The following is a 15,945-nucleotide window of genomic DNA, read 5'->3' as shown; positions in this document are numbered from 1 at the left end:
AAGGATTTATTTCAAGTGAAATGTATTAAGTATGAAGATCAAAAAGTATTTTTATTAGAAGAGGATATTCAACAAAAATGGATGAGATATTTTTATAAACTCTTCAATGAAGATTATGAGAATACTATTAACTTTAGTGACCTTAGCATCCTAAATAAAAATAAAGATTTTTGTTTTATTGACGTATTAGTAAATTCGAAGTTAAAAAGGCTTTAAAGAAAATGAAATGTGGAAAAGTTGTTGGACCTTATAATATTCCAATAGAGGTGTGGAAATGCTTAGGAGATGAAGGAAGTTCTTCGATTACTAAATTTTTTAATATTATTTTGATGACTAAAAAGATGCCAGATAAGTGGAGAATGAGTGTGTTGATTTCTATTTTTAAGAATAAAGGTGATGCATAAGATTGTGCAAATCATAGTGGAATTAAGCTAATGTATCATACTTTAAAACTATGGTTAAGAGTTATGGAGCATATATTGTGGCGTGATATGAATGTTTTTCAAAATCAATTTTGATTCATGCTAGGTAGGTATATTATGGGAGCTATACATTTATTGAGAGAGTTGATGGAGACGTATAGAGAGAATAAGTATGATCTATATATGATATATATTGATTTAGAGAACCCATATGATAAAGTTTCAAGAGAAGTGCTATGGAGGTTCTAGAAAAGAAAGGGGTTAATAATGTTTATATTCAAGTCATTAAGGATATGCATGCAAGAATTGTTACTTATGTTCAGACACAAGATGGTTTGACCAAGTATTTTCCTATTTTATTTTAATTACATCAAGGATCGGCCTTAATCCCATATCCTTTAGCTTTAGTCATGAATGTTCTCACTAGAGGTTTGCAAGAGGTTTTACCATAGTGTATACTTTTTGCTGATTATATTTTTCTTGTTGATAAGACTAGAGAGGGAGTTGAAGGTAAACTTGAATTATGGAGGTCAACCTTAGAGTTTAAAGGCTTTCGTTTAAGTAAATCTAAAGCTAAATATATAGAGTGTAATTTTAATAATAATAGTTCTTGTGTGGGAGATTGTGACTTTGGATGATCAAGTCATTAATATGAATACACGTTTTAGATATCTTGGATCTATTGTTCAAAGTGATGGTGAAAAAGATGGAATATTATTAGTAGAGTTCAAGTTGGATGGTTGAAGTGGAGAAATGCATTGGGCTTATTGAGTGAAAGAAAAAATACCCCTCATACTTAAGTGAAAATTCTATAAGATGGTGGTTAGACTTATAATGCTTTATGTTTCAGAATGTTTGCCATTAAAAAAGAGACATAATATTAAGTTAAATGTTGCAGAGATGAGGATGCTCAAGTGAATGAATTGCTTTACTCTTAGAGACATGATACGAAATTAGCATATACGTGAAAATATTGGAGTAGCGCTAGTGGAAGATAAGATTAAAGAGAGTTGCCTTAGATGGTTTGGTCACATAAAATGACGGCCTTCCAATGACCCGGTTAAGAAAGTAGATGTATTAGATTTGATTTATGTTAAAAAAGGCAGAGGTAGATATAAGAGGATTTGGTTAGAAAATATTAGAGATGATATTTTTTTATTAGATTTAAATGAGAATTTAACTTTTAATTGGGTACAATGGAGAAAAAGGATTCATATAATTGACCCCAAATAGTTGGATAAAGGCTTGATGTTATTATTGTAGTTGAAGTTAGTAAACTATATTATTGTACATTATTGTAAGGAGATTGCAATCTTCCATTCAACTAATTAGATATATTTATATTAAAATTATCATATTATTTTACTGAATATATTATCATATTAATAAAATATATCACATCTTTTTTGGATTGTATTTTTATAAATTTTGATTTAAGAATGAAAGTTTGTGTGCCCCCATATGTAAAAACTTTTGGCTCTACCCCAAACTACTCACAAATATAGAAGAGATCCTCACATCTCTAACAAATGCTAAAAATATTGGATTACTTTTTTCTACAAAGTCTATCTACTTCTAAAGCAGAAATCAGATAAAAGAGAATACCCTTGATTCTTTGAAGTACAAAGCTCTCACCTCACCACTCTAATAAAGAGTCACTTTCTTTTTCAGACAATCGATCTTGAGCCTAACGGATTTATCCAGTTCATATCCAAAATAATGTCGAATGCAAAAATAAGAAATAATCAAATCATATTTCCAAATTCTATCAAAAAACTCTAAATCACGAAAACAAACTATACTAACTACCATTCCATCTCTCGTAGGCAAAATCACAGACAACGAAATAGACAATGGCATGAAAGGAAAACTTTGATTATCAAAATATTGCTCAAACATGAAAGAATAACTAGCACCAGAATCAAACAAAATATGACAAAGAACACTGAAATGTAAGCTGTACCTATCACAAAATCTAAAGACTCACCAGTCTCTTGCTGCATCAGACTATAAACTTGTGACTATACTGAAACCAAAGAAATAAAACTCCCAGCACCCTTCAAATCTCTAAAATTCTGACATCCTATTGACGGACCAGCACTCCTATTATCGATAACCTCATAATGTGATTCAAATGGTACTATCCTTGGTCTACCTATTATTGGTTGCCAGAGCTTTAAGTTCTCCAATAAGAAAGTCTATTGAACCCACCCTGTGGACAATCAACAATTCTGTGTCTTTAATGACCTTGGAAAAAGCATCTACTTGACACTCTATTATACTAACTACTGTCTCCTGCCACAATGCTGGCATAATGGTGCCCCATTGACTGAGGCTCTAGAGCTGGAAACACTATCTCTATCCGATCCAGAAGAAACTGCTACCGACTGCCCTCTCCTTTTAAACTCAGTAGGTCCAAACCCGTTCTACTTCTCATAATGACCACTGCCAAATATCTCATTGCCAAATCTCTTCCTACTCGTAGTCCATCGCTGTTGAAATGCTACCAGATCAATCTCTATACTCTTGGCCCTCTTAACCAACTGAGCAAAATCCATAGTCCTGTACTAGTAATAATTGTCTCAGTATTTTGGAGTACCTCCAAAAATCTCTCGTTAGAAGAGTCAATCAATTGTGGAGCATACTTAAGAGTGAGTAGTAAACTCAACCTCATACTGCATCATTGTCATATTCTCCTAAATCAATTTTAGAAAATAAATTTGTAGCTGTCTCCTAGTATATGAAGGTATAAACTAAGTCCTGAATGTCTTCTTAAACTCCTCCCAAGTAATCAAGGTATTTGCACAACCCTGAAACTTCTCTACCTGCTGATAAAGTCAATAGTGCTCTGCCTCATCATCAAGCACAAATGCAGCTAATGCAACTTTTCTCTCAGGAGGATAATTTATCTCATCCATAGTCTTCTCTATTCTCTTCGGCCAATCTTCAACTACCCTAATCTTAATAACACCTGAAAGTCTAGGAGGCTGTAACCTCATAAAATTATGCAAATATCTATCCATGTTTTTAGATCTGGAACTAGAAACCCACGTATGAGCCTTACATTCCAACTATGCTACCAGACATGCAATCCGAGAAACTATCTCAGAACTGATCATAGAAGCTATACCTTGAATTGAAGTTGCCTAACTAGATATTTGACTATTGGCCATATCTGGATCTTGTTATTCCATCTCGAATATACCAAATACTGGTGTATGCGCCACATGCATATGACAAACAAATAAAATGAGCAGTGCCTAGAACCATCTCACTTTTCTACGTATTAAATCTTATGGCTCTGTTATGATTTGCTTTTCTAACCGATTCTCTGATATCAAAAAGCTTGTTATGACCCAACCCAATATGACCTGACCCAACTTCTCAGGTTATATGTTCCCTATTGTGGTAAAAAAGTAGAAACAAACCTCAAGATCTAGTTGAAGAAGTCCTGAAAACTATAATTCCAATTTATATACGACACAACCATTATTGAATATGATATAAGCGGAAGACTACTGAATGTCAAAAATAATTTTGTATATATATCTTCTAAAAATATATATACAATTTGAGGTCTGTCTACAATAGCGCTTGGCAATTGAAAAGTACAACAATAATAAAAGTCAAACTTACAAAAGGAAAACTAACAAAAAGCATACCTTCAGAGTCTGATATCAAACTACTCAGCTTGCTCCTTATCCTTTCCTTAGCCTGAAAATGAAAGTAAAAACAAGTGTAATCTAACACGGCTTAGTAAGCTTCAACAACCTTACTAAAATCAAAAGAAATGAAAATGTTGAAATAATTTATTAAATTACTGTACGGAAAGCTAAAACTGAAATAAATATTGATATTGAATTTTAATAAGCATTTAAATAACTACTAAACTGTATTTAGACTAACTGAAATATAAATAAATTTTTCGTAGAATTTATAATAATGACTCTTAGACATCAATTTTCCATATATAATAATTAACAAAATCCCTTTTTGCCACGAACATAATCCATTCTTAATAAATATATAGCCCTTAGACTCCAGAATTTTCAACACATAACAAATAATAGATCTAAAATTGCGCAATAAGAGGCGCGCCTCTGCGCAGTTCTATCCAAAAGCGCCTCGAGGCGCACGCAATTTGGACACTGATTGAGGCGTACGCCTCACCCTGTATGAGGCACGCCTCAATTGCGCAATTATGGGTGATGTGTACGCCTCATCCAAATGATTGAACTAAATTTAGAACTTGCCAAAATGTCTTAACATTTGACAATAGAAAAGTATACTGAGCATAAATTTACATTTTTTAGAAAATAACCAAATTTTTAGAGATCATATATAATAACATTCTCAAACTTTAACTAAACACTAACATTATTTTTAGTTGTCAAAATATAATTTTGAATTGATAAAAAATATTATTTTTCAAATTCACCCAGTAGAAAATCTCCAATAAATACTTAAAACTACCATAATAATTATACCAGCAATATATTAAAAGTTACGCGGATGAAATCTACAAGAATTCGAGAAAACCACATTTTTGTAAAATCAAATTATAATTCCGATTAGAAAATTCAAAATTCTCATGAACTCTAAGTTATTGAAAATTGAGATAGGCAAAACGTAACCTACATCAACCTGAGTAATTTTCTTAGATGAGTTGACAGCTGAAAACGATCTGAAGCTGCCCATAATAGTCTCTCTCTCTCTCTCTCTCTCTCTCTCGCTAATGTCTCTTCTCTCCCTAGCGCTTGTTAATCAAATGGATCAAATGTCAAAACAATGGATTTTGATATTTTTAAGTGTAAAATTTGGCCCATCTCCTAGGCGCCATGTTTCTAGCACTGGGGTCATAGTTCATTTTCCAAATTTTAGAACCCATAGCACCGGGGCGCCAAAAAAATAACATAAGGATGCTCTAGGGAAAAATTTTTAGATTTCACAAACATGCATTCAAACTCCTTGAACTCACTCCAAAACAAATGCAGTCCTTTTTCATATACATATCATTTTAAAATACATGCAAAAGAGTTCAAATGCAGAAACTCAATAGATTACATGACTTCTTGTTAGGTCATATCGGTTTAAATAGTATTATGATCTTGGAGGTCTCATATAATACACTTTACATGAATTGAGGATGAATGCTTCTTAGTACTTTTACAAGTTTGTGGCTAAAGCACTAAATTCAATCCCTAATTAGTGAACAGTAATACTTCTACCTTTTGCAAAACTTTGCTATCATCTTTTTATATCATGGCCTTGCATTGTGATATGCCGCCGGCCCCTCCGGGGCCGGCTGGACCGGTCCATGTGTACACGCGGCGGGCCCCACAGGGTCGGCGGAAAACAGAGGAGGGCGGGGGGGAGGGCGGAAGCCCTAGGTGGGCCATACTTGGTTTAATTCAACTTATGAGGGAAAATTTGAATGTTGGGGGCTGTTTTAGGAAGTTTGTAATTGTCCTTTGCTGTTAATTAGGAGCTTAGGAGGTAATTGGGATCTCATCTTGAATTTGATGAAAAGTTTGAGATCTCATCGTGTGCTTGGGCTCTAGGATTTGCTAGTGACTTGTGGAGAGTTGTTCTTCCTCTCGAATCGAAGAACATTGTATCTTTCTTCGTTGCGGGGGCGCGGAAGCCCTAGGTGGGACATGCTTGGTTTAATTCAACTTATGAGGGAAAATTTGAATGTGGGGGGCTGTTTTAGGAAGTTTGTAATTGTCCTTTGTTGTTAATTAGGAGCGTAGAAGGTAATTGGGATCTCATCTTGAATTTGAAGAAAAGTTTGAGATCTCATCGTGTGCTTGGGCTCTAGGGTTTGCTAGTGACTTGTGGAGAGTTGTTCTTCCTCTCGAATCGAAGAACATTGTATATTTCTTCGTTTTCTTGCATCTTCTAGTGAAAACTTTGTTTTCTTTCCCTGTTTTCTACTGTTCGGGTGCAATACCTGCTGCAAGGTTGCTGTTTTTCTGCAGGGACAGCAGTTTTATCACTGGTTTTGGGCTAATTTAGACTAGGTTTGCTTGCGAACTCAAGTATTACCTTAGGGTTACTTGCGAACTCAACTATTTCCGCAATACCTGCTGCAAGGTTGCTGTTTTTCTGCAGGGACAGCAGTTTTATCACTGGTTTTGGGCTAATTTCGACTAGGTTTGCTTGCGAACTCAAGTATTACCTTAGGGTTACTTGCGAACACAAGTATTTCCTATCAAATTGGTAAATCGACCGTTGGCGGCTGAAATCCTGAAATTTCATCGGATTTTTTTTCCCGGAAGAAGATCTTCGTGATTCTTGGGAAGATAGATGGCTGGGAAGAAGGTAGAGGTCTTGGAAGCTGAGATCGGTCAACTAAAATCAGATTTGGAGGAAAAGTTCTTTGACTTTCAAACTCAAATCACCTCCAACAATGAAATGATAGAGGGAAATTTGCGGTGATTAAAGAAACTGTTGGAGTTGAAAACAAATCCTACGACATCGGAAGCAAGAGAGACCACCGGAGGCTATAGCATAGGAGGAAATCCGTATTCGTTTAGGGGGAGGAGAAATCCGGAAGTGGAGGTCATTGAGGGGGAGGACGACATGCCACCTCTTGAGCCACTTTCTAGAGAGGAGATGAGTTTGGGAAATGATCGGAGGGGTGCTGATTTTGTCGGGAGAAGGGAAGAATTTCATCACCGGGGTGCTGATTTTGAAGGGAGAAGAGTAGAATATGATGATGGTTTCAGGTATAATCACCGGAGGGAGGATCGTGACAGTTGGGGAGCACCCTCTCTTCGAGGAATGGGAGGTTATGGAGGATTCAGGGGACACGAGGGAGACCCATGTGTGAGGAAGCTGAAAATGCCCATCTTTGAGGGTGAAGACGGCCATGGCTGGATCTACAAGGTGGAGAGTTACTTCACTGTCAATGGGTTGATAGAGGAGGAGAAGCTGACGACGGCGGAATTGTGTTTGGAAGGAAAAGCCTTGGCCTGGTATCAGTGGCATGGCAGGAGGTAGCCTATACGGAGCTAAAGAGAGTTCAAAGATTGCTTATTGGAGCATTTCCGAGCCGATGAGGGAGGAGATTTTTATGAGCAATTCTTTGCTTTGAATTAGGAGGGGACTGTGGCAGACTACCGGGACAAGTTCGAGTACTTGGCTTGCAGATTGGATCACATTTCAGAGTCAGCTCTGGAAGGGAACTTCATGAAGGGGCTAAAATCAGAGATACGAACAGCAGTCTGGGTGCTAGAGTCGAGGAACCTAAGGAAGGCTATGGAGCTAGCGCAGTTGGTGGAATATCAGAAGAAGTCAGAAAGCGGAGCTCGAGGGAACTACTCAGGAGTATCATACAAGATGACTACCATATTCTTACCTTCAAAAGGGCAACGCTAGGGGGTCTGAAGGAAGCAACAAAGGAGAAACCTGGAGGGGGGATGGGGGACAATTCAAAAAGTTAATAGAGAAGGAGATGCGGGATATGAGGGCAAAGGAGTTATGCTTCAGATGTGATGAGAAGTATATGCCGGGGCATAGGTGCAAGGATCGAGCTCTTCAGATTCTCCTTGTCTGTGAAGACGAGGAAGACAAGGAGGGAGGTGGGAGCAGCTCTGAAGAGGAGGAGAAGCTACACCTGGATGTGGCAGATGTATCTCTGAACTCTGTAGTAGGATTCACTTCGAGTCACACTATAAAAGTGAAAGGAGAGATAGCTGACCGTGAGGTGGTGGTGTTGATTGAAAGTGGGGCAACACATAATTTCATTTCCAACCAGATAGTTGAGTTGTTGGGGATGGAGTTGGTGGATACAGGAGGCTATGGGGTGATGATGGGCACGGGAAAGTTGGAAATGGATACAGGAGTTTGTAGAGGGGTGATGCTGAAGATTCAGGGGATTCAGGTGAGGGAGGACTTCCTTCCCTTAGAATTGGGGAGCATTGATGTCATCCTGGGGTTGAAGTGGTTGCAGACATTGGGGGAGACCCAGATCAATTGGGGAACACTAAGGATGGAGCTGGTGGTGGGGGGAAGAAAGAGGATGATTTCGGGTGATGTCGGGCTGACCAAGGCAGGGGTTTCTTTCAAATCTCTAATCATAACCATTCAGGAGGAGGGAGGAGGCTACTTAGTGGAGTTGCACTGCCTGGAAGGGGTCAGACTAGAGGAAGAAGGCGATGTTTCATCTACAGTGCAGTCGCTCATACACCAGTTCGGCGAGGTCTTTCAACCTCCCCAAGGTTTACCTCCTCAGAGGGAGTTGGAGCATGTCATTACTTTGAAAGAAGGGAGACACCGATCAGTGTCCGCCCTTACCATTATCTACATATTCAGAAAGATGAGATTGAGAAGTTGATCCGGGAAATGCTGGAGGCGGGGATCATCAGACCCAGCGTCAGCCCTTTTTCTAGTCCAGTTCTCCTGATCAAGAAGAAGGATGGGAGTTGGAGATTCTTTTTAGATTACAGGACTCTGAATAGGGGCACTATACCAGACAAGTTCCCAATTCCGGTGATTGATAAGCTGTTGGACGAGCTACATGGGGCAGTGATGTTTTTCAAGATGGACTTAAAATCCGGATACCACCAGATCAGAATGAGGGAGGCAGATGTTCCAAAGACAGCTTTCAGGACATATGAAGGGCATTATGAATTTCTGGTAATGCCCTTTGGTTTGACTAATGCTCCTGCTACGTTTCAGTCCTTGATGAACAGGGTGTTCAAGAAGTATCTCATGAAGTTTGTCCTGGTCTTCTTTGATGACATTCTGGTATACAACAAGACTGGGGAAGAGCACTTGGAACAATTGAGGATGGTCTTAGAAGTACTGCAGGAGCATCAACTGAGAGCTAACCTGAAGAAATGCAATTTTGCTCAGTACAGTGTGAAATATTTGGAACATGTGGTATCCCAAGGAGTGGCGGTGGACCAAACCAAAATTGAGGCAATGCAGAAATGGCCACTACCTAGGAACGTAAGAGAGTTGAGGGCTTTCCTAGGATTGACTGGCTATTACAGGAAGTTCGTGAAGGGGTATGATATCATTACATGGCCTTTGACTGAGCAGCTAAAGAAAGACAACTTTTCTTGGGGAGATGCAGCGACCCAGGCCTTCGAGAGGTTGAAGAAAGTCATGACCACTGTTCCTGTTCTAGCTCTTCCAGATTTCAGCCAGGCCTTTATTGTAGAGTCCGATGCATCAGGATATGGGTTGGGAGCAGTGTTGATGCAGAACCACAGGCCTGTGGCATACTTCAGTCAAGTGTTATCAATTAGGGCAAGACTGAAGTCAGTGTACGAGAGGGAGCTGATGGCGATTGTCTTGTCCATTCAGAAGTGGCGCCCCTATCTTTTGGGTCGACACTTCATTGTCCGAATTGATCAGAGGAGCTTAACGTACCTCTTGGAGTAAAGGATAGTGACTGAGGAGCATCAGCGGTGGCTATCCAAACTTTTGGGCTACGATTTCGAGATCCAGTGCAGGCCAGGATTGGAAAATAAAGTAGTTGACGCTCTATCCAGATGTGTGGGGGAGCTTCAGGAGTTAGCTCTGTCTGTACACTTGATGGTTGACTGGGGAGCCATCAAGGAAGAAATCATGTTAGATGAAGAATTGGGAAAGATCAGGGAGGATTTGAGGAAAGACAAGAGTAGCCATCCTGGTTACTGCATTGAGTGGGAGAGACTATTGTATTAAGGGAGGTTTGTGATGCCACGAACCTCCATACATATTCCCCACTTGTTGTAGGAGTTCCACGGCAGCGCAGTTGGAGGCCATTTAGGAGTTCAGAAGATATACAGGAGGCTAGCAGCGAAGCTCTATTGGAAGGGGATGCATAAAGATGTGGAGGAGCTAGTGTCAAGGTGTGAAGTGAAGTATGCCAGAGAAACAAATACATGGCCATGACTCCAGGAGGATTACTACAACCATTGACACTTCCAAACAAAGTTTGGGAGGAAGTGGCAATGGACTTCATCAACGGATTATCACGATCAGAAGGATGCACTGTCATCATGGTGGTGGTGGACAGACTTAGTAAGTATGCACACTTCATCCTCTTGCGACATCTCTACACCGCAGTGTCAGTGGCAGCAGCGTTTATCAAGGAGGTTGTTAGACTGCATGGGATTCCTGAATCGATAGTGATGGATCGATACAAGATGTTCCTTAGTCAGTTTTGGAGGGAGCTGTTCCGATTGCAAGGCACATTCTAAAGAGAAGCACCACCTACCATCCATAGACAGACGGGCAGACGGAGGTGGTGAACCGAAGTTTGGAGACCTATTTGAGGTGTTGTGTCGGAAAACCCGCGGATGTGGGCAAAGTGGATGACTTGGGCTTAATATTGGTATAATACCTCGTACCATTCCGCCTCCCAGATGACCCCATTCAAAGTGATGTATGGAAGGGACCCTCTACACCTAGTGTACTTTGGGAGAGGTAGTGCACTAGTGTCTTCAGTTAAGCAATACCTGGAAGAAAGAGACAAGGTGCTGGAAGAATTGAAGAAACATCTGATGAGGACCCAACAGATCATGAAGAAGCAGGCGGATTCACACAGGAGAGACATGTAGTTTGAAGTGTGGGAGAAGGTGATCCTGAAACTACGACCCTACAGGCAGAAGACAGTGGCTAGAAGAAGGAATCAGAAACTGACACTCAGGTACTTTGGCCCCTATGAAGTGTTGAACAGGATTGGAGCGGTGGCGTACTGATTGAAGTTACCCCCATCAGCCACTATACATCCAGTGTTCCATGTGTCTCAGCTGAGAAAGGCCATAGGGGAACATGCAACAAGTGAAGAACTACCAGATACCATGACGGAGGACTTAGAGGTGGTTTTAGAACCACTAGAGCTAGCAGGAGTCCAATCAGACAAAAAGGCAACAAAGAAGTGCTGATTAAATGGAGAGGCCTCCCTAATTTTGACGCTACGTGGAAACCAATGGACAGAATGATGGATCAATTTCCTTCCTTCCACCTTGAGGACAAGGCGAGTCATTGGGAGGGGAGTATTGCTGTGCTGCCGGCCCAAGTGTGGCTGGGCCCCACAGGGGCGGCAGATAACAGATAGAGGAGGAGGGGGGGGGGGCCCCGGGGGGGGGGGAAAAAAAGAAGAGGGGGGGGGGGGGGGGGGGGGGAGCCCTGGGTGGGCCATGCTTGGTTTAATTCAACTTAGGAGGGAAAATTTGAATGTGGGGGGCTGTTTTAGGAAGTTTGTAATTGTCCTTTGTTGTTAATTAGGAGCGCAGGAGGTAATTGGGATCTCATCTTGAATTTGAAGGAAAGTTTGAGATCTCATCGTGTGCTTGGGCTCTAGGGTTTGCTAGAGACTTGTGGAGAGTTGTTCTTCCTCGAGAATCGAAGATCATTGTATCTTTCTTTGTTTTCTTGCATCTTCTAGTGAAAAGTTTGTTTTCTTTCCATGTTTTCCACTGTTCAGGTGCAATACCTGCTGCAAGGTCGCTGTTTTCCTGCTGGGACAGAAATTTTCTCACTGGTTTTGGGCTAATTTCGACTAGGTTTGCTTGCGAACTCAAGTATTACCTTAGGTTACTTGCGAACTCAAGTATTTCCTATCACTTTGCTATTATTGGATCATAAGTTTAGTACAACTTGAGTTTTATAAATTATTTAGTTCTCGAAAGAAAGATTGGAAAAGGTTGATTAAAGTAACATGGATAAAAGTTGTGCAAAAAGATCCACACAACAGATTTAATATATCATGCATGCATACAAGTGGAATTGGTGGAAAATGAGAAATTTTAAATCTGTCCCCGGATAGTTGGACTGTGGAAACTAATGAAGCTGAACACCTTTCCTCTTATTTAAGTTGCCTTTTTGTTTCTATGGAAAGCTAATACTGTTCACATTTATTGTACTTGATTGTCTATTGGAAAATACATCCGCATAACATATGACAATTAGTGGCAATTACTTTCAGGCTAATTTATAATTCTGCAAAACTTGTAATTATTTAGAGCACATCTTAATTACTGAAACTTCCATTCCTTAATTTACCTATTTGTGCCATGTTTTCAAAAGCTTCCTTTAGGAGCGTTTCATTTCATTGCTATTAAATTTTGAATACATCGCATTATATACAATTTTAACATATTTACGAGCAATAATGATAACATATAATTATTGAAGTCCATTTTATGCATAGGATATGCTTAATATCCTTGTTTATTATATGAGTAATGCTTTAGTCCCTACATAAATCCACAATTAAAATAATATTTTATTGATTGTTGCATCTAAAATGGATGTGGATCTAAAATTCACTCTTTTTTATTGGCTCATATAAAATTTGGGCATAAGAAATAAGAAAAACCTTTTTTAAGTGTGGATTTATTTGGCGAGTGTAACATAACCCATATTATATAGGATTTTTATTATCACAATCACATTCATTGGCCTTACGCCACTTATTTTTAGTTGGTCTTACGAATTTTCATTTACCAGAGGGAATCTTTATTTTCTATTCAATTTCGGAAGATTAATAACACCCATAAGAAGGTCATTTTATTTGCTTTTTATTCTTCATTAATTACCTTAGTACAAAACTTCCTTTATAGATCTAGCTGCCATAAAACTAATTGATTCTTTGATCCAAACATAATTATATTTTCTTAAGCCAGTTTGTTATTATAATCTTCAATAACTTTAATTTTTGACTTATAAAGTTTTTTTTTTTTTTTTTTAAGATCTACCCGAAAAGAGCTAGTGGTAAAGAATGATAAATAAAGTTGGTCCTTGATATTTTGGGATGGTGCTGCTGTTGATGATGATGAATGAAAAGATTTTGGACTTTTTTGCTAATTCAGTATCTAGCCTTTTTGTAAATCAATAAAAAAATGATTAAATTTAAATGCTTTTATCATGTCATTTTTATTTGGAAATTTTTTTTAAATAAAAAAACATCGAGGAGATAGGTAGCAATTACATGCTTATTTCTGTTCTTCTTGACTCGGCTCTACTTTCTGGGAATTCATTAAGGGAAGCATGCTCCATTTGCAAGATCTGCCGATGTATTTATTGGCTCTAGAAGTTTAATGTTAGGGTTTAGGGTTAGTTGCTCAACCTTATAGTCTTAGAAAATGGAGAGCAATTAAATTCAAAAGTTGAAATCTGGGTACTCCTGATAACGCAAGCGGGACCTTTCATCTAATTAATTAGAAGTAGCATTTTTTTAATGAAGTTTTGTGAAGATATTTTCGTTCTTATCAAAGTTATGCGATAAGAATAGCCACTATTCCGAACTGCATGGTGCATTGTAAGCTTACAACTGCTAAGATTTCTATGTAAAATTGAATTTTCAACCCTCTAGGTCTCACGACATTTTTTATTCCCCTCTGCAGGATTTAGAAAAAGCCTTTGTGAAGGTTCGTCCTATAAACAATTCAAAGAAGAAACAAGCAAAAGTTGTTTAGTGATCGGATGATTTTCTGTATGTGGATATCGCAAGCTTACTATCTGTAGGAATGATCGCTATTGCTGTTCATAAAGTTCTGGTCAATGCCTTACTGTGCTAATGTAATGATTTGAACTTGCAACTTAAAGTTTTTATGCAGGCTATTTATATAGTTGCATAGGTTGATGGGCTAATCCTTCAATAACGTATCATTTTATGAGGAAAAAGAGTGAGAATGGATAATAGGTCATAGGTCATAGGGAGTAATAGTTAATTTGTAATTGTAAGGAATTATTTGAGTTAGTACTTCATGTAAGAGTTGATCATGTTATGGTCAATAGGATTAATGTTAGAGCTGTTATATTAGTATTTTGTTAGAGTGAGCCATGTGTGTTTGTGTGTGGTGTATATATATATATATATATAACTTAAAATAGTCACCCACCTATTAGTAAAAGTCCAATTTAGTCTCACACTTATAATGACCTAATTTAGTTATCCAACTATTAAAAAATGTCTCAATTTGATTTCAAAGACAAAATTAACCGTTAAAGTTAACTTTAATAGAAATTTCAAAGACAAAATTAACCGTTAAAGTTAACTTTAATAGTTAAATATGAGTGTATTTTAGGTATTAGGGTGTATCAGCCCAATTTAATCAGAACTAACTGTCGGCTATTATTTAAAAAAATGGTTATATGCTAATTATATTTATAAGATGATAAGTTCTTATAAAAATCACATAAATCCCTATGTCACCTCACAGAATCATTACTGATGTCCGCAATAGTCTCTCTCTATCTCTCCCTGCATCAAGATGTATGTTTCATCTGAAATGCATCTGACTAGGCTATTTCAGAATCAATCTACAAAGTGGCTAAAATGACAGATTCTGTTCAATTTTAATGCTTTTTTCCCTTTTTTTTTTCTGAAATTGAAATATTTATTTTTTAAATTGTGGCAGAAATTGGCAAAATTGTAGGTCATCGAGAATATTTTTTCCTTCTGATGAATTCGTGTTACTTAAAAATATTGGTCCTCACAAGATATCTACTTTTGAGCTATCATGGATTTTGTGCTTATGAAATAAATAGTAAATATTGAAATGATCTGTTTTATCCCAATCACTAGTCAGGATATCCAGCTGGGTAAGCTTTTGGCATACTTTTGTTTATATTAGTATTTTTTAAATTAAAGAATAATTTAATTTACCTGTATTGATTTCTAAATCATTTTTGCAGTATGTTAGCTTAGATATTCTTTTGGATTTATTAGATCCCTTATTCTTTGATCACTGATCTGCAAATCAGAAGTAGATAGAAGTCGAGCAGAGCTAAAGGGGAAAGCGAGTTTCAAGCAGCCAACCACCATGACGAAGCGAGAATTTGGTTTTTGAAATTATATTCTGGTTTGGAAGCAACTATTGCTGTCAAAATTTAGGAAGTTTAGTTTTTGTTGGAATCAAAAAAAATTTTTTTTTTTAATTCAGATTTTTAGAACATTGTGTCTGTAATAAAATTGTTTTCTAATATTGTAAGAGTACAATTATAATACTCATGATAACTTTAAAAATATATAAATTGTAATAATAATTTAATAGTTATTTTTTTAGATAGGTATTAACTCCCCGGATTGACTCTAATTCCTGGCAACTTATCTTTTATTTCAGCCACCCTAATCCTATAATAAATTCACTAGTAAGTGTATAACCCGCTCGACAGGCACAACGTGTTAGGGAGATCAATAGAAGAAATGATGAATGAATTAAAGGAAGTTATAAGTAAAATAAATGAAGAAGAGACCATTAAAATGGAAACCATAAAATTTTAGGATGAGGAAATGTCAACTAACATTTTTGTATGGTAGATACCTGAGAATATACTCTTAAAGGTAAAACAAAACCTTTAGACACTAAAGTTGATGAGGGTGATTCACCAAACATTATCCAACATCTATTGGATCAAATAAGCTAGAATGATGAGTAAGTTTCTAAAATAGATAAAAAGATGGAAGAGTTAATGGTCTCCATGGTTGTCCTATAAAGTAAAGAAACTCCTTCCACTAAAGCTCAGATAGAATCACTTCCAGTAGTGTTTGTTTAACATTGTAATAAATAAAAAA

At 37.6% G+C, this 15,945-nt stretch overlaps 1 protein-coding gene across 4 annotated transcripts in view; it reads left to right on the top strand.

The window, feature by feature from the left end:
• Positions 1 to 15,279, top strand: part of LOC110097130 (protein Iojap-related, mitochondrial) — a 39,609-nt gene extending 24,330 nt beyond the window's left edge. For 2 of the 4 annotated variants that reach the window (XM_028699299.1, XM_020823372.2), the window contains one exon: positions 13,772 to 14,207. In XM_028699299.1, the coding sequence (XP_028555132.1) occupies positions 13,772 to 13,854 (83 nt within the window). In that variant the 3' untranslated portion in view covers positions 13,855 to 14,207. Of the gene's footprint in view, positions 1 to 11,850; positions 11,930 to 13,771; positions 14,208 to 15,134 lie in introns of those variants that run through there. The other 2 variants (XM_028699298.1, XM_020823375.2) reach the window with 2 other exon arrangements.
• Positions 15,280 to 15,945: the final 666 nt, after the last annotated feature.

This window comes from Dendrobium catenatum, unplaced genomic scaffold (genome assembly GCF_001605985.2).
Source record: "Dendrobium catenatum unplaced genomic scaffold, ASM160598v2 fragScaff_scaffold_1232, whole genome shotgun sequence".
NCBI classification, from domain to species: domain Eukaryota; kingdom Viridiplantae; phylum Streptophyta; class Magnoliopsida; order Asparagales; family Orchidaceae; genus Dendrobium; species Dendrobium catenatum.
The sequence above is the reverse complement of the archived record's forward strand: the minus strand, read 5'-3'. Positions and strand labels throughout refer to the sequence as shown.